General features: G+C 36.1%; 1 protein-coding gene across 1 annotated transcript in view; it reads left to right on the top strand.

Annotated features, from left to right (window-relative positions):
- The first annotated feature begins 1155 nt into the window (after window positions 1-1155).
- Window positions 1156-22715, top strand: part of kcnh3 (potassium voltage-gated channel, subfamily H (eag-related), member 3) — a 125049-nt gene continuing 103489 nt past the window's right edge. The window contains exon 1 of the mRNA XM_051906193.1: window positions 1156-2096. Within this exon, the coding sequence (XP_051762153.1) occupies window positions 2021-2096 (76 nt within the window). The 5' untranslated portion in view covers window positions 1156-2020. The remainder of the gene's footprint in view (window positions 2097-22715) is intronic.

The raw sequence follows: 22715 nt of genomic DNA, 5'->3' as shown, positions 1-22715 counted from the left end.
GCACAAGACAGCAACATCAAAGAGAAAAAGAAGACTGTGTTTGTTTATGTAGAATGTTTAGATGTAGGCCTTCAGTAAGACTTGCCATGTATATTACTTTAGATTACTTATTACTTTATAAAGTGTCTATTACTTTATTTATTGCCTGTACTTTATTTATTGCCTTATTGCCTCAAATCACATGCTGTTCAGTTGTTAATCTTGTTATACGTTGTTTCATGGAGACACTTTTTTTTTTTTTTTTTTACGTTTTTTTCTACCACACAGAAAAATGACCATAAAGCCTCATTATTCCCCATCATTATTTTATTCTGTAATTATTGACAACAAACATATTGATTGTGTACAAATTAAATGTAAAAGAAATAGTCAGGGGTACCAGTAAAACACTCTTGAACACATAGTTAAACTGCCTGATTTATGAATCAATGACAAATAAGGATGACACGATAAAAAGGAGAAATCTGTTTAAAACATAATGGCAAGTTTTTAGAAGAAACGTTTTCATTTTGTATAAAATTTCTGATTTTAACAATTTAAAAAAAAAAAAGTCAAGTGGTGTAACCAAGTAAAAAGTATTAAAATACTTGGCTTGGACCTTGAATACATGTGAGTTTTAACTTTATCACGCCATATTACTTTATATTTTATTTTATACAACAGTTCTTTTTGGTTCTCAAATCTTATTGGCTGAGAGATGTGTGATATTCTCCCAGTATCAGCACCGGTACCATTTCACCGTTTGTATTACTCCACTTGTGGCGACTGTCATGGCGGTCGAGCAATTCTGCCATATTTTTTATAAATACTACTGTTGTTATGTCACGAAATGTAGTTCAAAGAGTTTTTTAGGCAAGAATGTAGTTATTTAGACCTCAAATATGTGACTCATATATAAACATAGTGCCTATTTTACTATTTGTTTTGATGCTTTCGCAGATGCCAGCGGCCATTCAGTGCTCATGTACCCGCAGAGAACAGCTTCATCTCGGCCAGTCATTTGGGTATTTCGAACTGTTGTATAAACGCAATATCACACTCGTAGCCGTGCGATATGGCTGTATATCAGCGCACTGTGATTACCTATGGCCGAATCACAGCCGTGCTGATATACAGCCATATTGCATGGCTACGAGTGTGATATTAGTCATATATTATATTTTCAAAAACATTTTCAAACATGGCTTTTTAAGGTAAAACAAATGTATTGTAACTGAGCAAAAAAAGTACCTTTTAATGAGTTCACATTTTAAAAGAAATTATTTTTTTTAAAAGAAATAATGCCAACTACTTATGCAAACATTCATTTTTTAACTTAAGAGGTTTAAAAAAAAAAAAAAAAAAAAAAATCTCCAAACAGTTACACTACCTTGACAATTATCGAAGAGGCGAAGACTATTCAAGTACTTTTTAATGTATGTTTGAATAAGAAGAAAATGAGCGTCACGTCAAAATGTCTTACAAAATCAAAATTTGGTTTGTTTTCCGACTATTTCATCTGAATAAAAAACATTCCATAAATAATTAAAAGACAATAAGCTGGTACAAGGGTTCTAGCCTCCTCACCAGACTCTGCTCATCACGTGACGTGACATCTGCTGGTTATAGCAACTAGAGAACGCCAGTAATATAGATGTAGAAAGAAAGGATCGTGGTGGCACAGAGGAGTTCACACGGCATCAGTGCGCAGTCGCCTCACCAGTCGGAGCTCCGGTCTCCAGCTCTGCCGTTACGCACAGGTTCATCTCATCACCAAGCACCTGATTTACAGAGAATACGCGGATTTTTGCCCTCTTTATGACACGATGTAAGGCAGATATGTGGGCTTTTCGTTGAGGGATATGGTCACTGCTGAGCTGCCAAAGTGGAGCCGCGCGTATCACGGATCGGGGCGCTCCTGCAGGGTCTAGGATGCGCGCCCGGAACATCCCGATTCTTACCTGGGTTCGGGGCTGACCAGGAGTCCACTGCCTCTGCTGGGCGCAGAGGCGGGAGGAGGACGCAGTCCACCCGCACCAGAATGCCCGTGATGAGAGGTCTGCTGGCCCCGCAGAACACCTTCCTCGACACCATCGCCACCCGTTTCGATGGCACCCGTAAGTGCGCAGAGCGTACCAACTTACCATTTCTTCACCAAAGTGTCAAATGCAAATACAAAGTGTTTTGGGCAAATTTAAGAGCTACCCTAAGGTATTTGCATCAGTGCGTAAAGTGAAACAGTTGAAAGCTCTTTATACATGCGCGTGGATATGAAGTCCTTTTGTGTAGCAGGTTGCATAGTTGTCCCATACACTGTAAAAAAGAATTGTTGGTTTAACTTAAAAAAGTAAGTTACCTGGTTGCCTTAAAATTTCAAGTTCATTGAAATTAAAAATTTGAGCTAATACAATGAAGCTGATCTGGTTTAATCAACAGAAACTCAATATATTACGCATAGTCTCATTAATTGCATTAAATTTGTAGTTTTAAAAATTAATTGGTCACACTGCAGGACTATTTATGTGAGCTGCAAAAAAAGTTTAAATATGAAAAAAATTCTAAAATATATTGAAATATTCATGTTAATTTTAACCTAAAATATTGGTGTTAATTTAAAGTTAACTCAACATTATTTTGTCAGCTCCCCTTCACCTGTTGTGTTACACTGAGCTCTGGTTAATTCTTGATTGAACTTAATCAGTCTTAAAGAAAGGGATTTATACTTTCATTTTCCCTCTCTCGCTGAGTTCAGCTTGCTGCGTATCTGCTTATTTTAGACATTCTGCGGGGTGATCTGTTCCCTGGCATCCCTAGGACATTTTGTCTCATTTTCTTCCCAGCATCTAAAATAATTACATAAACTGAAGAATAGAAGCAATGTAATAAGATTTTGCTGTGTTTTTTAAGGATACATTTTACTTGACATCTGGAAGGCTCATTGAGGGTGAAAGAGGTTACAAATCCTTTAAAGAGGGAAAACAGGTGCATCTGTCACTACTCCAGAACTGCAGATGATTGTGAAAAGCCACACTTTTGAACTCTGTAAACCACAGAGAGTGCGTCTGCAGAGATATAGCTCTTGTTTAGTTTGTAAAGTATTTTTGAACAGAAGGGATGAGTAACTTGTGTGCTGTCCGGGTGAGCAGTGGGTGTGTAGGAGGATACAGGGTCGCTAACATGCAGCTTCACGTCCAATGTGATGCATGTGACTGTCCAATGGTTGAGGTGGTGTAGTTTAGTGGTTAAAGGAGTATTCTCGGTTCTCTGCATTTGTGGCATAATGTTGATTACCACAAAAATTAAATTAATTCCCACTTATCCCTCTTTCTTTAAAAAAAAAAATGGTTAGAGTGAGGCCCTTACAATGGAAGTGAATAAGGACAATCTGTAAACGTAAAAATATACAGTTTTAATAGTAGCCACAAGACGTAAACAATATGCATGTTAACATCATTTTAGTGTGAAAACCCTTTACATTTTACAACTTTGTTGCCATGACAATGAAACTTCATAAACACTGTAACCATATAGAGTGACTAAAAATGATTTAAACAGCTTTATAGCTCAAATAATACAGTTTTAGTTTTAACAAGAATAATTAATTTAAGTTTTTATAAAATTATAAGATTTATATTTCTGATATTAAATAAAAAAGGCCATATTTACTTCCACTGAGCTCCTTCAAAGATCTGAATTGGTTATCTTTAACTGATCTTGATGAAAGAGATGAACTGTTTTAATAGAAAATCATAACTGTAAATTGGAAAGTAGCACTGGAATGAACGGCTGTAGGAAAATACCTTCTGGAGATCCTTTGCTTTGTTGTGGTCGGAGCAGATAAAAACTCAGATTAACATTTGTCACTTTGTCGCATCGTAAATGATTAGGATCAGCTGCATTTAAACTCAAAATGACGTGCACTATCAAAGGATTTATTCTGCTGTTTGATGCCAGAGAAAAGGAGAGAAAGAGCGTGGGGAGAGTTTTGTGTTGTTGGCATGCTCCCATTTGAGAGGAGTTCAAAGACAGACCCATAGAGAGAGGAGGGGATTGCTGTAGACACTGGTAAACACTGGACTTCATTAATGCTGTGGGGCACCTCACATTCACACATTCTAACAGGAAGTGACGGATTCAGCCTATATCAGGTCAGATATTTTGTAGTATGCATGAGGGATGGGTGGATCAATCTTGAAATTTGATACTTCTGAAAATGATAGGAGAGGATAAATTCTAAATATATTGATCCTGTGGGGTTTTTTTTATTCTAATGGTTTTTATATTTATTCAAAGGTACATAAATGTTACTTTTTTGTTCAGAATTAACAAAATGTAAATAATCGATCAATACATCATCAATCCTCATTCCAAAACACGTTTTTGTCTTACTCTTATTAACTATGGTAAGCCCATAATCCCCTGGTTTCACAGAAGAGGCTTAATCTAGTCCTAGACTGAAATGCATGTTTGAGCTGTTTTAACTGAAAGCAACTTGTAGCCTACTGACATATCTTAAAATATATCAGTGCCATGTTCTCTCTCAAGATGCGCACCAGTAATGTTTTTTCTAGTGAACGTTTTTAAAAGCAATTAAAACCTAATTGAACTAAGGCCTATTCCTGGTTTAGGCTAAGCCCTGTCCGTGAAACCGGGCCTATATGTTTATATTTTAAACCCGACAGGATGATTTTCGCGGGTAATCGCGCGCATACGTCACTCAACCGTACTTGTCTCGTAATAGGTTAGGTGTCACAACGAGCGAGAAAGTTTGCTGCACTTTAAATTTCAAACCTCCGGGGAACCAGCCGTTTAAAAAAAAAAAAACGCCGAATAGAGGAGAGTCTGCTGGCAAAAAGAGAACACGACAGAGCTCGTATTAAAACAAGAATCAACATTGGCTTGGCTTTTCGGAGATGGTGAGAAAGAGGGCTTTAAAATGTTGTAAAAGCGACGCGGAGATGTCGTTTTTATTAGACCCACTCAACAGGTGAGTAAGGTATTTTATTAAAATTGCCATATGTAGCTCTTTAACAGTGTTCATGGTGAAGCATTATCTATTCCGATGGGTCATTTCATTATGGTTGTTGTAGCGCTGTGCTGGAATTTATTTTCAAGTAGGCCTACCATGTCTATTAGCTGCTAACAGTAACGTCTTGAGCTAGTATTTCCATCTAAACTGGTTATATCTTTTAAGCCTAGTACTGAATGTGTATTATGAGCAGCAGATATGGGCAGTATTTTAATTAAATGTATTTAAAATACGTATCTAATTACTTTTTAGTATTTTGTAATTTGTATTTTCCTTAACAAAGAAAAAATCAAATGTAATTTGCAATTAAATACTTTGAGAGAAAGTATTTTGTATTTTAAATACTCAAAATACATGCAAATATGTTATTTTATTCTCACATACAATAACTTTCATCACCAAGCTTAAAGATAGGGTAGGTCATTTTTGGAGTGGCTAGCAGTAGTGAACTGGCTTTGAAAGCATAAGATCCCACCCTCCATTCAGAGCATCTCCAAAGCCATTCCTTCTCCAAAACTCTTGAATGCAAACAGCAGGGAGCAAAAGCGCCACGAGAGACAGCAATAAACAATTTAAGATCACTGACCTGTACCTCCTGACTGCTGCAGATTCATTTCGGCATTGATAGTGTTGATAGCGAACTGATTTGCTGACGCTTGCGTTGGCGCTTGAAAAGTTGAGAAATTTTCAACTTCTGCCATGAGCAACACGAGTAAAGTGATGCAACGGAACCCACAATTCAGTTCGACAACGCATGACATCACCCATTCAAAGTAAACGAGAAGCGTTAACGCCGACGCCCTGTGTGAATGCACCTTAAAGGTGGCTGCAAGCACAACGTGCGCTGTCTAGTGTTGCGCGAATCACAGTTATATCCGTGGACGCTGCGGATAATCCGCAGACGGGTGGGTCAAGTAATAAACAATATTATTCTGATTAATTGCGAGAGAAAACACAGTTGGTCGTGTCTTAAATTAATGTAACCGTTTGGGTGAAAACTGGATGTGTGTCAGTATATTCGGTCTGTGCGTTCGTTCTTAAAGTGACAACAGCCTAATAAACCTGCTGCTGTCTGTCATTAATGTTAATCAAGCAACAAAAGAAAAAGACAAAATCACTCGCTTCTCCTGACTGAATAACTTTAGTATCTTTTATAAGGATACAGCGAGGACTGTGCAGTGTTTTACATTTGATTATTCATTTTCTGTATTATTTCCTACTTGAATGCTACTGTTAAATAGTTGTTAGTACTTTTTGAATGCTTTGGCTATACATAGCAACTCTCTCTTACGTGTATCTAACTCCACTGTTACTCTCACACTTCAAATGATTGTAAATTTTCTTTGTATTTTTGTATTTTCAAATTGCAAATTATTTGTATTTTAATTAAATACATTTTTTTTCACAGCAGTATTTTGTATTTTATTTAAATACATTTGATGAGTAAGTTTGTAATTTGTAACTAAATACTTTTTGATGTATTTGTGCTCATCTCTGATGAGCAGCAGCATAACCATAATTATCCGCATAGTCACGCAGAGCTGAACCACAACCAGTTAAAACAATGTTCTTCCGCACAATGCATGGGTTTTGTTTTTTAACCGCTAGAGGGCTAAAAGTTACATATGTACAAGTATATAGCAGAATATAATAAATATTTAAATATATAAGTGAAAAATATGAACTTGGTTAGAAAATAGTTATGTAATTTAGAAACTATTTGTCCTTCCATTCACCTTAACACCAGCAAAAGTACTAAAAAGCGCAAGCAGTCAGACAGCATTCAACCACTAAAGCACTCAAACGCAGAGAGCAGCGCTTGCCAGAGGTAATGACAGGAAAAAAGGAAGCTTCATTTGGAGTTATTTCACTCCACTACATAACAACAAAGCTAAATGTTTTTTCTTTTTCTTTCTTTTTTAAGTAAAACTATAGAAGTTATTAATAAATTGAATCTAAACAGTCTGTTAATTTGCAGTTTAGGACTGCTTTGTGGCTATTCAGTTTTTATTGGCTATAATTCTGTGGTACCCTCAGAAATCATAAAATTTATATTTGAAACCTTGGCTTTGATAGTACTATGTATCGTATTGAAAAGAAAACCCTAATTCTAAGGGATATCACTCCACCCATAGTATACATTTATAAATGCATTTATAATTTTGGTGTCTTTCTAAATTATACTGACTGACTTTACAACCATGCAAGATTGATTTTTGTTGTTGTTGTTGTTGTCTACATATATTAGTTCTCTTAAGCATGGAGATATGAGACAGACCGTCCTCCGTCTGTCAGAGATGTGTTGATCCCTAGACATCACATTTCTCTGCACATGTAACTCTTGAACTCGATATGAGCTAGCTAAATCCAGCCAGCCAAAGTGTTTGCTGTGTGAAGAGCTTCAGATTCAGAGAGAGTGTAATAAAGGGGGGTTGATTCAGTCTTTGTCATCCATATTCAATCAAACATTTATTCAGAGCATTCAGCACATTTCAGACAGAATAAATGCAGGCCTTTCCATTCACCGATCACACAGCTAATTACACACCCCCTAGCAAAACGAGTGAAGTCATCATAATTAACTGCCTCGAGTGTCAAGAATTCATCTTGGCCTGTCTGAGCATTTGTTAAATCTCTAAAGCAGATGAGAAAGAAATTGAACAAAACATCAGAGTGAGCCTTAGACTGACTTTAGATGCACAGTTGCATACACACATGTAAACAATCTAGAGTCCAGAATCCTCAGTATATTCAAATGCATTCTTCATCTGTGCATGGTCCTTTGTTGAGTATCATATATATATATATATATAGTTTTGTTTTGGTATTTTTTTTTCTTCATGTTTGTGAAAGAAGTTTCTCACCAAGGGTGCCTTTATTTGATAAAAACAGTGTAATTACAATGATTATTGCAGTTCAACATAACTATTTTCTATTTTAATATATTTGAAAATGTGATTTATTCCTGAGATGGCGAAGCTGAATTTTCAGCATCATTATTCCAGTCTTCAGTGTCACATGATCCTTCAGAAATCATTCTAATATGCTGATTTACTGCTGAAGAAACATTAACATTTTGTGGAAACCGTGACATTTTTTTAAAAAAATTCTTGGATAAAAATAAAGTTCAATAGAACATTTATTTGAAATAGAAATCTTTTGTAACATTTTAAATGTCTTATCTGTCACTTTTAATCAATTAAATGCATCCTTGCTGAATAAAAGTATTAAACAAATCTTATGGCGCTTTTCCACTGCATGGTACAGCTCGGTACAGTACGGCTTGCTTAAATAGTCCCACCTCGGTGGAAGTTCCAAGCGTGCCGTGCCAATACTAAATGTGACGTGTAAACACTGCAGATCACTGATTGGTCAGAGAGAATTGTCACTACCAGCGTCATTGGATTTCAAACACGAGACACTAAACTTGCTAGATTTAAATAGTCAGTAACAGCCACCGCAGTATCATTCGTTTGCGCGACTTTTTTTTAAATGACTTGCTTTAAACGACCGTCGCACACAACTTGTAAAAAAAATGGCTGTATGGTGGTCAGTAGACAAGGTGCAGACTCATTGGTAGACAAGGAGCAGATCCACAGCAGTAAAGGCAGCGCAGCTATATGATTAGTTTATAATCCCACCCACTTTGAAGCGGTACTAAACTGCAGTGGAAAAGCAAACTGAAAGCAAAGCGAGCCAAATCGTACAACGCAGTAGTAACGCGCCATTACTGACCCAAAACTTTTGAACAGTATGTATTCAATAATTCATTGAACACAAAGCAAATGTATATTCTTCAAAGTTTTCTTTTTGAAGAATTCCATTTCTGTGTATCCTGGTCAAACCTCAGCTCCCAAACTGATATGGTCATGGTGCCAGAAATACCCTAATTGAGCCACAGAGTCCTTGTATTAGTGAATCGTCTATATTAATTTTGTTCGTCTGCTCTCTTTAATCAGGTTAGAGTATGTTAACCAGATGGACCCTTTCTTGGCTCCTGTGTGTCTGTGTGTAAGTTGCACAAACAACACTCACACACATTTCTCTCACTTAGCCTCCCTTCTTTATTTGTTCCAGTCAGCCATTTTGGCCAGTTTTCTTGCACCCGTGTGTAACAGTCAGGTCTGTTTGCTCCTTCAGTCTCTCTCTCTCTCTCTCTCTCTCTCTCTCTCTCAGGCTTTCTTTTTCTTTGGCCTGCTCATTAGTAGCTATAAGGCAACCATCCAGAATACCTTAGCAACCACCATGCAGTGCCTTATAACATCTCTGAAGACCTTAGCAACCATCCACAGCACTCTAGCAGCCATCCAGAACACCCTAGCAACTATCCAGAGCACCCTAGCAACAACCTAGCAACTACTCTGAACACTCTAGCAACTATTTAGAGAACCCTAAGGACCAAGACACACTAGCAACCACCAAGCAACGCAATAGTAACTACTCTAAACACTGTAGTAACCCTTCAGAGAACCATAGGAACCAGAAAACCCTAGCAATCACCTAGCAATGCCCTATAAACCACTCAGAACCCCCTAGAACCTATAGAAAATGTCCCATTAACTACTCAGAACACTCTAGTAACTATTCAGGTAACCCTTGGAATCAGATCACACTAGCAACCACCTAGCAATGGCCTAGTGACCTTGAGTTTTAGTTCACTAGTTCACAAATTGAAAAAATAAATATTACAGCTAGGGCTGGGCGATATGGCAAAAAAATAAAATCTCGATTTTTTTCAATTTTTTTTTTTTTTTTTTTTTTTTACTGTTTAACTAGTCAACTTAAAAACTACAATATGATTCAAGTAACATTCTCTTTATTAACAATCTGGTTAAAAAAAAAAGTTCCATTACAAGTGCACCACACCTGAAGTGATCAACATGGTGTAAATGTAAAACAATTTGTTAAATATCTTTGCAGAAAATATGCCTGAAATAAATAACACCAGTAATAGGCTATTATTAACAGAAAAATACTTTGTAAAAACAGAAAACAACAGCAGCTTTCAGCCTGTCATCATCATGTAAACATGAAATATCAAACATACAGTAGTAGTCCTTTACAGGTTTTTGCATTCCGTTGCGCTATTTGTCCAATTGTTTTTATGTTTGGCGGACATGTTTAGGTGTTGCACTTGTGTCTTGCTTCTTGAAACGGCATTCTAAAAACACGGCGGTCAAGTTAAAAAAAAAGTTCAACTCGCGTTTAATAACTTTGCCTTTTTTTTCATTCCACTGCCAGCGTCTCATTTTTATAACGCAATAAGGCATTTCTGAATGAACAGCCCCTTAAGAATAGTGATGTGTTCTACGCTCATAGAGCGTCACATGAGAGCGGTTAATCAGGCGCGCCGGCGCCATCATGAGGTCGGATCATTTTCTTCTCCTAATGGTTATCATTGCTGTATTGTCAACATGTCTAATTGTAAAGCTTGCTAACATTTTTAATCAAAATTGCGATTTCTCAATTTCAAAAATAATAAAATCGAGGCAAAACATTAAATTCGATTTAATTAAAAAAATCGGAAAAATCACCCAGCCCTAATTACAGCAAATGTGTGTTTGAGAATATCTACCATTGGTAGAATCTAACTAGCAATCGGACATGAGCTGGTCAGTGCAGAAACTATGAAGTTTTGCCAGAAACTATTGTTACCATGGTGAATTTTTGTAAGGGTTGCTGTGGCTGCATTTAAGAGTAAACAATCCTTTTGCGGAAGCAGAGAGAACAGCAATCAACAAAATGTCCATTTGGTGTTTTCAAGGCAGTTCAGCACAGGCTACGGCTGTCTCATGAAGTTAGCATGATGGTCTAAGTGGAAGACTGGTTTTCTATGAGAGTTTTTGTGTGTGTATGGCTGAGAGTCTCTCCCCAGGGTGGTGTACTGACTCCATGGTTAGGCACAATCTGCCCCTCATTATAAAAGAAAAAAGAAAACATTGGCCACCGGTAAGACAACAATTCAAAAAGAAACAGAGAGAGAGAGAGAGAGACAGGCTGTGAATGACCAGACAAGTCACATACAGCATTCTGTGCCAACACAAGAAGCTTCAAAATTGACAACCCTGTCAGAACCCTTTGTGTATTATGAATGTGAGGTCTGTGTGAAAACACAGACCAAATATTCACTCAGTTGTGCAAGCCCTCAGTACACAGTCTGCAGAAAAAATGCAGCAAGAATATCCAATAAGTTCAAAAACACTAATAAAAAAAAAAATATATATATATATATAATTACGACTCTCAAATTAGATTCAAATTTTACACCAATGCGCAATAAGAAAAGTCTATGGGGCAAATAAACAATAATATTTTGCACAATAATAAGTATATGATTGTATTATATTATATAAAATTTATGAACATCTTATTTTATTGTTTGATATGTTGAAGACTCTCTCAAGTACAGGACATGTCTATATCTATTCACATGTCAGTAGCTGCGTTATGACCCTAATAATCCGATTGTATTCTAGTAGAAAACTCGGAATTTGGCCAAATCCGATTAAAATTTCATTTTTGTAAGGGGTGGTTTTCTAAACCGATCGAGAGGACATGTAAACACTTGATTGTATTGAAAACCGAAACTGCAAATTACTGCGCATGTGCAGTGACGTGGAGATGGCGTAATAACTTATGATGTGTGGAATAAGTTGGTGTTGTTGTTGAATAAAGTGTCATAAATGACTGCTGTGTCATTTTAAAATTCTCTTTCCACTCATCGTCTGTGAAGTGGAGCAGTACAACATCACACCAGTCCTTGTTTCAGACTCTCATCCACAGACGCCTTTGTTTTGGGTGTGGGAATTCGGGGCGTTTTTACTGCTTGATAAATATAAGCAGCATGGCACAAAGGTTAATTTACTCGTCATCTCCTAATTAGGACCCGAAATAGATAAATATGAAGTCTGCAAAGATGTAGGAGAACAGTATGCGCAAACAGCGGGAAACTCTGCATATTTGTGCAGTGTGCCCATGTCAAAAAATAAATTCCATTTTGAAGCTTGTGACATATAAATGTGAACATCAGCCCGATCACTTTATTTAGCGTTCATAAACACTACGTTTGGACTCATCAAACAAAAGGTGTCCAAGTAAACGTAGCTAGTGTGTACTGTATTCATTCACTGGATATGGGGTTAAATCTGACTAAACGCATTCTGTCATTATGTATGAAGAGGCAGACAGACTTGAGGGGAGAAAGCAAACATCAAACTGAGAGACACTGAGCCTGCTGTGCAGTGTATTTCTCTGAAAAATTCTCCAACATCATGACACGTACATAAACACTTACACATGCGAATGCGTCGTGCAACAGGCCGCATTCTCTTGACAGCTAGAGTTTTGCAGTGACTCTAATTTGTTTGAATTAATGAGCTCCTTTTCACTGGTCTATTGGCAAAGCAGTGACAAAACTTCCTTAATTAATCAATAAAGGTTTCCATTTACTGTGGCAATCTGATGCCATGCAATGTAATTAATTCAGAGCGTATTCTATGAAACTTTTGTGCCATTAAAACTATAAAAAATAACCAGCAGGCTGCCTTCGGAAGTGAACCATGAACTGTGGTATAAGACTAATTACTATGATACCGTTGTGTCTCTGATGCCTCTGGCAAACCGACTTCAGCCTTGCAGGAAGTTACAGTATGCTTGTTAATGTAACAAACAATCCTGTGCATTGCATTCAATAAAGGGCCAGGACTTGAGATTATTGTGTATTATAACAAGATTACAGCAGCAGGACATTAAGTCATGTCATGATATCTGGTAAACTAGACAAATAATGTTAGTAATGAGTTGCAAAAAGACACATCATCTTTTGTTTACTATCTTTCTGATTTGTGTTTTAGGTCACTATATAACAGCTTTCAACAGGTTTACAGTGAGCTGAAGAGCTCTACTTCAGTGCTTGCCGATTTTATAAACTATATAGATCAATACATTTTTGAAATTGAGTCGCTTTGTTTTGTTTTGGTCTATCAAGCTCTAGAAGGGTAGATATGTAGAGGCATGTCAAAGTGCAGCAGAAAAATCTCTTGGGGTCTGATAGTGTTAAATTCTGAAGCTAATGCAATATTGTAGATTTACTTCAAACAAAGTAAATCTACCATGTCCAAATGTTTTAACCATGTCCAAATGTTTTAACCAATAACCAAGTGTCAGTCATTGATAGGAGTATTGTAGTATACAAATAAAAGCCTTGTAGAGAAGAACTTTAGAATCATTTGAAGGTCTCCAGGCACTACTGGATAACCTGGCTCTTTTTGGCATTGCTTCAATCACAATGAATCCTTATGTATAAAAACTTCTAAAGCTCTTTCATGCCCAGGGCTATGAATGCTGAGGGAGTTAGAGAGAGTATTCAAGGTCATGACTATTGGTATTTCCTTGGTTTAACTTTGTACCAGCAAATGGGTTTGGTATCTTGGCTGAAATTTCATCAGTTTTTCTTCAACCTTATTATTTTTATTTTAACATAAGCCAGGATTTCATACAGCTCCAAATGTGAAAATAAAACTTCACCAAGCTGTCCCAACATAGCAACATAAACTCGTACAATGGCATTAAGTTGGGGGTGGAACTACCTGTTAATGACCAAAAGCAGACACGTCAAATAAGTTTTGACTTTTTTTTTTGTTTTGTTTTTTGAAGTCATTATTTTTGCAATTACATTGCACAGAAATGACAAACTTCCTTTAGTCCCCTCTAGACAACATCCCTCATATGTCAGTTATTGAAAATGATTAATCATTTCATCACATTAATTAATGATAGCTACGCCAGGTCTGCCTAACAAGTTCCATGTGATTTATACATAAATATTCACATGGTTTGCCTATATCAAGATCAACAAAACATGCACATAATTGCAGTGTACAATTATATTAGATTTATATTATTACACCTGCACCTGTTAAATCCTGTTTTTAGCTTGCATCTCCCTGTGATTCAAGTTGCTTCTTCACAGATGGTGGAGGGAGGTATTTGTGAACGATCCGGAAAGGGGTGTTTGAGGTGACAAGAAAAGTGGAAGTGACAACCACAGGTTTGTCATCCAGGATCAAAGTCATCGTCATCCTTAAGCGCAAGAACAGTGCAGCGGTTCACTGGCAATATTTACAGGTGATCTCTCACATAAGGGGCTTGTTACAGGATATAAAGCACTCAAATTTGTTAGAAAGCTTCCAAGAGTGTTGAAAATACTGTCCAAAAGCAATTGGACTTTGCGCTGTTTGTGAAAACATGTCTTTGTAAAGTACATGTTTCCAAACAACTAAAGCGCAGACAGACTGTTGTGGAAATCTTTCATGATTCTTACTGCTGTATTTGTTTGAATGATTTGTTCAATAAGACTGATTCAAATAAGGAACAAATCAAGTATTATATTTGAATGAGTCACTGTATTTTTCACCCAACCATTTCTTTCTGAAACATTGTATTATACAGGAATGAAACAACGTTTCATTCGTCATGTTGCTCAGAGACAAACAACAGCTCAGCTGTGACTTTAGTTTTGTTGGCAGAGCAAAAATAGACCAGTAACTGGCAATATTGTGTCTGAAATGTCTGTTAATATGAACCTTTTGTTTACTGAACAGTATAAAGCAATATCGCACTCTTAATCATGCTTTCGATGTTTCATACAATCAATACAATGACATTCATATGACAATAACACATCATTTTTAAGTGTGGCTTAAACAAACAAGCATTTTTTGAGATCACTGTACATTGATCATTGGTGCATTTCTAGTTTACATTTATTTTGCACTGTCTGTCATATTAGTGAAATTATGCATTTAGGATTGTGTGAAGTGTTGTCAGAAAGTGTATATGAAAAACTCTCAGGGGACACAGAGGTGCTAGTCTTATGTTTTTCAAAGGGTAATTTTCATCGCTTTAGTGTGTCATTAATAGTTAGAGTGGTTGCCTTGTTCAAGAGACATGTGTTACATAACATAACCTGCTGTTGATTTGAATTAGACCCATGGTGACTCCAAATGTCAAGCATCTCCTGCCTTCACAACCCACGCTTCCTTGCTTTGCATCCCTCACTCAACACGCCCCTCTGAGGACCCATAGGGATGTGTTATTCTGAATGACATGAACCATCATGTCAGACCCTCAAACTGAAGTACTAATTAGCTTTAGCAGTCCTTGAGAGTAATTCCTCCTTGCTTCAAGGCATCTGTTTTACTTATTTCTGTTTGGAGGGAATATGTGTGTCATTATGACAAAGTTTTATGAAAAGATGTGATTTGATTTCATTTATAATTCTTTTCCTCCTTTGAAATTGGCTTTAGTGTAAAGGAAAAAACATGTAAATATGTTCCCTTAGACAGAATAATCCACCAGTATCAGTTAAACAGTCATCTGTGAAACAAAACGGTCTGTTTCTATAATCTACTTGTGTGTATGTTTTCGCATGTACTTTTAATGCATGCAGGGATATAATCCAACAGCTAGCACATGGATCAAGTTAAGGCATTCGTTTTTCCGTATTCCCAAAACATTTCCAGAGCTTTACAACTTTATAGATGACTCAGACTTCATAGAATAGAATTAGAAGTAACTTTGCCATCCTTAAATGGCGAGTAAACTGCAGAAAAACCACTAAGCCTCAACTAAGCGCTTGCTGTTCCCTCGTTTGTGCGTGTCTCGCTGTGGCCGGGCCTCGTCGAATCAGCCAGTAATTGGCCCCGCTTCGAACACGGGCAGACGCTTACCGCAGCAGATGGAATTCGCTTGATTAAATATCCTCAGCTCCATCAGGGCCGAATGTGCCGTGAACCGTTCCTCCTTAATACACACACCAGCACGCTGGAGAGAACGACCCTGCAAAGCCTGACGGCTCTGTGGAGATCATCACTTTGGTTTAGATTTTTGAAGATATATGGAAAGATTTTTGCCAACTTTTGCCATGCAATCCTCTGTTCCTCTCTTCCAGGTCTGAATGCACAAAAAATAACTTAAACATGAGAAAAAAGCAGGGTCTTAACCACCACATACACCATATTGTTCTTAAAAAATTGTTAATATGTGGTTACACCCATTGAAGGATGAACCATGAATTCAGCACTAAACCTGTTTGTGGCCTAAGATCGCTGTCCATGGTCCTGTTGAGGTTAATTCTTTTGAATATGAGGGTTATACATAGTATTAACTTATGGAACTTGTTCCATAACAATGTCATTTTTACTACATCTCAGATTTTGTATTCTTTAATAGAATGTTGTGGTGGTTTTCATTTTTAACAATTTTGGAATAAAATGGCTGACTTGTCTCGCTAAAGCTAATTTAAATAGCTTGCATTTTATGTATCCTAAATACACACAATTAAGTAACATTTTCAGCTTTACAGTATTTGATTATCTACAATGGATGTTTACCTTTATGTCTTTATTATCTAAAAATGGTTGGTCGTGATGAAAATGATGCTACCGAGAGAAAATGAATATAAATATTTTTCAATAAACATTCAGATTTTTAAAATAGATTTTTATAGACTGGAAGTCCAGCCTTGGGACAAGGATCAAACAGTTAAAATTACATTGACAAAATCATTTAACAGACTTATCTAAAGCATTTAAAAATTTGAATAACTGCACATGAAAAGGAATCTCGAAAAGAAGAAATGAATGAAGGCATATAAAAACTTCTCTGAGACAGTTTTAATACGACCTTCAAATAACTAAAAGAAAAAATAAGTAGAAATCTAAATACTAAAAAATAATAAATAAATAAACAAATAAATAAACCTCTACGGCATTCATGTGCCTAAAGTTGAAGAAACGCCAATAGACACAATTGTTTTTGTATGAGAGATTCAGGAAGAATATTTTAAAGATCATTTATTTTCTATTTATATGCTTTTCCTGAAACGATCACATCAAGGTGCACGTTAACTCAGTTATTAGGGTTCATAATGTGTGCTGGTCAGGTCAGGTTGTGTGTTCAATGAGTTTGACTTTCCACTCGTGAAAGCTTTCTGCTCTTTTAACTGCAGTGTTTATTGGTAAAAATGATAGAGTTCTAGCTGCGTTATGAGAACACATCAAACAAGAGTGCCCTTTTAAAGACACTCGGTAGACAGAGATTTTATTGTGCAGCTGTGTTGTATGTTCATATTGAACATCAGAGTATGTGTATTATGCATGCATTGCACAAATAGCTAGCCTATGGATTTTGTTTGTGTGTGTATGTATTCAGGTGAGGTCACTGGAGGAGTGTTTGCTCCAGGATAAAGTGACCACACAGTGTGTATATTTACACATGCTCATTCTCTGATGCTGTTTAATGACTTCCTTGAAGGCAAACCAGTCACCATAAAGACTTCACATTTTATGGCAATACCCAGTAGTAGCATTAGGCTCCAGACAGCATGAATTATTGAAGGATAATAATTTATGAATGCCATAGACGTTTGGAGCTCGATTGTTTCGCGTTTGCAAGTATCAGCACTGAGTTTGTTATGATGTGTCAAAAATTACAGCTAGTTATTAAAGACCTTTGGTGAATTTTGTTCCCTTTGAACTCATTTTTGTTTGATTTTGCTATAATATCTCCATTTTGCATCGGCATTACACACTTTAAGGTAAAAATATAGCTGTACCTGTAATTTGTCATAAAATAAAATGTGTACCTTATTTACCTACAGTATCTAAATTCATCTGATGTAAAGGAAATTATGGTTATAGGATACAATTTATTTATTTATTTATTTATTTTTTTTACCTCTGAGCACATCCCCAAAAGTTTAGCTTACTTTGCGGGCCAGTTTTGTTGCCAAAGTATAGATAAGTAAACATACCCAAATACACACATTCATTGTTCTTCATTAACCTCAAAATCATGTTGCTGAGGTGTCTGTTGATGTGTTTGTTCTCCAGAGAAGTCTTGTGTGTCATTTGTCAGATCTGAGGTGCTGTGCCCTCTCTGGCCCTGTGCTATCTGAAAGCAGCAGGCTGTCTTCTTTAATTGGAGACTTAGGGACAAGACTGAGTGAGCTGAAAAGGCCAGAAAAGAAAACCTGTCTCTCTCTTAAACACACACACATACACACACATAAAATAACCAAGACCAACATCCCAACATCTTTTATTCCAGGATTGTCCATTCCCTGCCTCATACTTTAGCTAAAGGCCTGGACCAACCTGACATGTGACCCCATACAGCACAAAAGCTGCTGAAAGAGCAAATCTGATAAATAGATGTAATTTAACTCATGTCAAGGCCCGCATAAAGGCCTCATTTAGCAACAAGAATGCTTGATAGATGGAAAAACAGGCTAATTATTCCCCAGAGGATGTTCTGGACATTTGAGCAAGGACATCCCCCTAAAGGGACACTAGGGATTCTTTTTGTGTGTGGTGATTAAGTAAAAAAACCTTTGTGGTTGGGCAGTGGGTAGATTTCTTCAGCCACAAATACAATAGAGTCCCCTGAAATATTTTTGTGTCCTCATTGAACCGCCCAGCAGGATACGTTCATACCTGCTACCACAGATCGAAGGACCGTACAGACTGTGATGCACAGACTGTGAAACGGCAAGAGTCCTGTATTTCTCTTTATCTTCTTCTCTCTTCCTTCTCCTCTCGTATGATATCTCCTATAAATCATTTTTTTCTTTTTTTTATATATATATATATTTTTTCCTTCTAAATCTCTTTATATCTCTAGGCCTCGAGTTGATTATTGTATATGACTTCATTTCACTATAAGTCTTCCGAAGCCATCCAGTGTGTGAGGAACAGACTCAAAATTTTTTAGGGAAAATCTTGTTTGCTTACAGTACAATCAACATATAGTACATACAGTACATAAATGATGACAGAATTTTATTTTTTGGGGTGAACTATTCCTTTAAGAAATAAATATTTACATCTGATGCCTGAATTACATGGAGTACTTTTTATTTTTCTCATCTTTGTTCTGGTTTTACTATGCTGCTGAAACAGTTAGCTGCACCTTGACAAGTCATATGTCAAGGATAAAATGAACACTAGGCTGACAACAGTGATGACAGTACATATGTGTCTGTCAGAAATCTAAGAGATCTCTCATCTCAACCTTTCTTTTTGGATGTGGTCTACACACACACACACACACACACACACACACACACACACACACACACACACACACACACACACACACACACACACACACACACACACACACACACACACACACACTCTCACTCAGCACAATGTGTGTGTGAGTGCTTTCTGTTCATTCCCTAGGGCTATGTTTAGACAGGAATGCAAAGGTAGAGAATTGCTTTGGTTCTCTGGAAGTCCAGCATGGAACATTGATTTGGTTAGACGTCCAAGCCAGAGTAGGATCCAGGAAATCTCTCTAGTCCAAGTCAGTGACAGAATGAAAAACAACAAGCAGGTTTGATGGATTACAGCTACAGGTTCTCCACTGTGTAGTTACAACCAAATGGTTCTTAAGACCATGAAACTTCTTGTTTGCTGATGTATTTTCCATTGAACAGAAAGTTGGGATGTTTTGAATAATTAAAAAAAAAAGTTATTTTAAAAATAAATATATTGTAAATAGCCAGTAGACTTTATGTCACATGATTTTCTACTTTCAAGTCACATGCAGGGGGTATTAGGGGAGGGGCATTCTCATTCTAGCACCTGATTGGACAAAAGGCTGTGTAGTGCAGGATGAATCATCAAGTATTTGGAAGAGAAAGACTGTACATTTTAAATACACTACTGTTTAGATTAGGGTCACCAAGATTGTTTTAATGTTTTTGAAAGAATTTTCTTATGCTCCTCAAGACTGCATTTATTTGAAAAAAACAAAACATTAAAACAGTAATATTGTGAAATATTAATATTATTAAGCACTGCACAAGCTCATGGCGCCATTTGTGGAACACCCTTAGCATGTTAGCCAGGGTTCAAAGTGCCAAATGCAAGTTAAAATCTGCGTTGAAACGGTGTTACTTCCAAGTTGGTAACTTTTTTTTCTGAATTTTTACAATGTATGGTAATGGTTGTGAAAATGTGATATGGCTTAGGGCTTATGTGATCATCAAATCAGAACGGTTGTGATGTAATTATATAAATATTTGATGCGCTGCATGTTTCAGAGTAAAGCACAACACTGAGTTCATTTTCAGTTTTTATTCACAGTAAATGATACTCTGCAAGTGCTGTGTGTTTAAGAATAAACCTAATCCTGTCTGAATGCAAAATTCTGTGATTGCTGATGTTGTATTAACACTTCTTCTCATGCTTTCGTTTAGGTTAAATATGGTATCTGATTAAAAAAAATAACAGTATAAAATTAAAAAATCGAGCCAAATCACTAAAACTGCAAAGACTGCCCATTTTAAAATCAGTGTCAAGTAAGAGTAAGATATTGTCTAGATTTCTGTGCTCATCTTTGCAAGTTTATTATAAATAGCCACTGCTATAAACTCATGAAGTTCACTTAAATAGGGTTTTTATAATAAATTAAAATTATATCTGTAATGTCCACATCTAGAAAACTCATGATGTTAGCCCCGTCCGAATCGGTATATTTGATGTATAGAAAGTTCAAAACAAAAGCATTTATTTTTTGTAACAATGAAAAGTCTATACTGTCACTTCTGAACAATTTAATGCATCCTTGCTGAATAAAAGTATAAATTTCTTCAAAAACATCATATAGAGGGCTTCAAAGTTAGACAAAGACTAAAAGCCACAGAATTTAAAACATTTAATCCAAATCTCATCCAGCTTCTAATCTAATGTTCACTCTGTGTATTTTTCCAAGCTGATATCATCTTTCCTTCTTTATTCTGTTTTGTGTATAAGTGTATTAGGTTGTGTTGTGTTCTGTTTATTCAGTCACATTGCCATCTACCATTATGCTGTTTGTGGCTTTTGGACTCCATCATTTATACTGTGACTTGAATACACAGAATACGTATTGCTCTTTCATTAGTAGCAATATTACCTTACCTTACCTTACCTTACAATGCATTCTGATTTAGCTCTTGTTATACATTTTTCTGCCATGTGATTTTCAGTAATGCTGGCCTGCACTGTGCGCCATCTATTAATTCAAAGCATTGTTCTTTCAATCTTTTCTGTCTGGCCTATTTAGTGTGTTTTCTTTCTGCTGCATAATGGTATACCTGTCAGGATGTGGATGTTCTTTGTGTTCGTGTAATTCATGAAAAATGCCGGTTTCAGTTTTTTTTAGTAAGTAACACTCCATTTGATAAGAACAGACTCACCAGAAACATTAACTCAAATAGACCTTTAATGTTGCTCTCTATTATTTAATAGAGAACATCAGATGAGTGTAGGTGAGGTGAATTCTTTGTACTGTGTCCTGTTGCTAAATTAATTTTTTTTTTTTTTTCAAGCTTATGAGCGCTTTTTCTAAAAAAACCCCCAAAACAAATAGTGTCAATTTCAACACAGTATTTTACACTTTGGTTCCTCTATGCCATCACTGCAAAAACCCTTTATTTTTGCACTAGGTTTTGGAACAGAGCCTTAGTGACGTCAGTAATATCAACTAGTTATTTTTAAAAGTAATTCTTTACTATATTACGTTACTCCCTAAAAAAGTAACTAATTCCATCAGTTACTTTTTATGGAAAGTAATGTGTTACATTACTTTTGTGTTACTTTTTCTCACCTGGCACGATCCGAATAAAAATTGATTCTCAGTTTTGAATCAGATTTCGATTTGATAAATGCATAGATTTGATTCTGGTTCACTGTTTTGTGTTACTTTTCCTATTTCACTGCGGTACACACTTTTATAGGTCTTGAAGAAAAAAATCCCAATGAATTAATAAATGTGAACCATGAAATTTATTTTGTTTTTCTTCCCATTTTAGTTAACCCAATATTAAAAAATAAAATGCCATTTAAGCTGACTACAATCAATACACACATGACTCACAGTCGTCTGTAATAAAGTAAGGCAGGCAATTTTATTTTATTTTTGATATTTAAAATAAGTACAAAGTAGCAAATTACAAACAATAGGACAAATACAATAAAATAAACTTTAAGTTTTTCAGGTACAGTAGCCTAGGTTTATTTAACATGTAGTTAAGAAATACTACAGAAATTGTATAATCAAATGTAAAAATAAAGCACTGTATAGTATTCACTGTATGAATTAAATATAAATTGATTCATATTAAAGAAATAAAAGTGATTCAATCAAAAGCAGTGTTTTTTTTTTTTAATTATTATTAACATTAATGAAACAGACACAACAGTTTATGAGGCTGCTGTCCCTTTAAGAATAAATGCACGGATCTAATATACTGTTACACATTCGATTTTCACCTAACTGTTTACGTTCATGTAGGACATAACAGACTGTGTTTATATGAATACTCCACACAAAGTGAATTTTGACATAATTGTGTTTTTGACCATGTAAGTGCAATAAGCTTTGAAAGAGAACTGAATTTGGGATCGCATGCATCTGAGAGGCGGCATCTGTGTTTGCGCTTCGGCTGTTTGTCTGTGTGTCCGTCCGGCTTATTGTGATTAATAACACTCTAACGTGTCAATAAGTTTAAGTAGTACTGCGAAGTTAAAGAAGTGTAACATTTTCAAAATGGGGACAGGAGAGGCGTCAGTCAATAATTGGGAAAACAAAGTAACTTACTTATTTGAAAAAGTAACTCGGATATTATGTTGTTCTAGTGTAGAGCAGCATTAAA

The sequence above is a fragment of the Ctenopharyngodon idella genome, chromosome 9, assembly GCF_019924925.1.
Source record: "Ctenopharyngodon idella isolate HZGC_01 chromosome 9, HZGC01, whole genome shotgun sequence".
In the NCBI taxonomy this organism is placed as follows: domain Eukaryota; kingdom Metazoa; phylum Chordata; class Actinopteri; order Cypriniformes; family Xenocyprididae; genus Ctenopharyngodon; species Ctenopharyngodon idella.
Note: the sequence above shows the minus strand (reverse complement) of the source record. Positions and strands in the feature narration are given on the sequence as shown.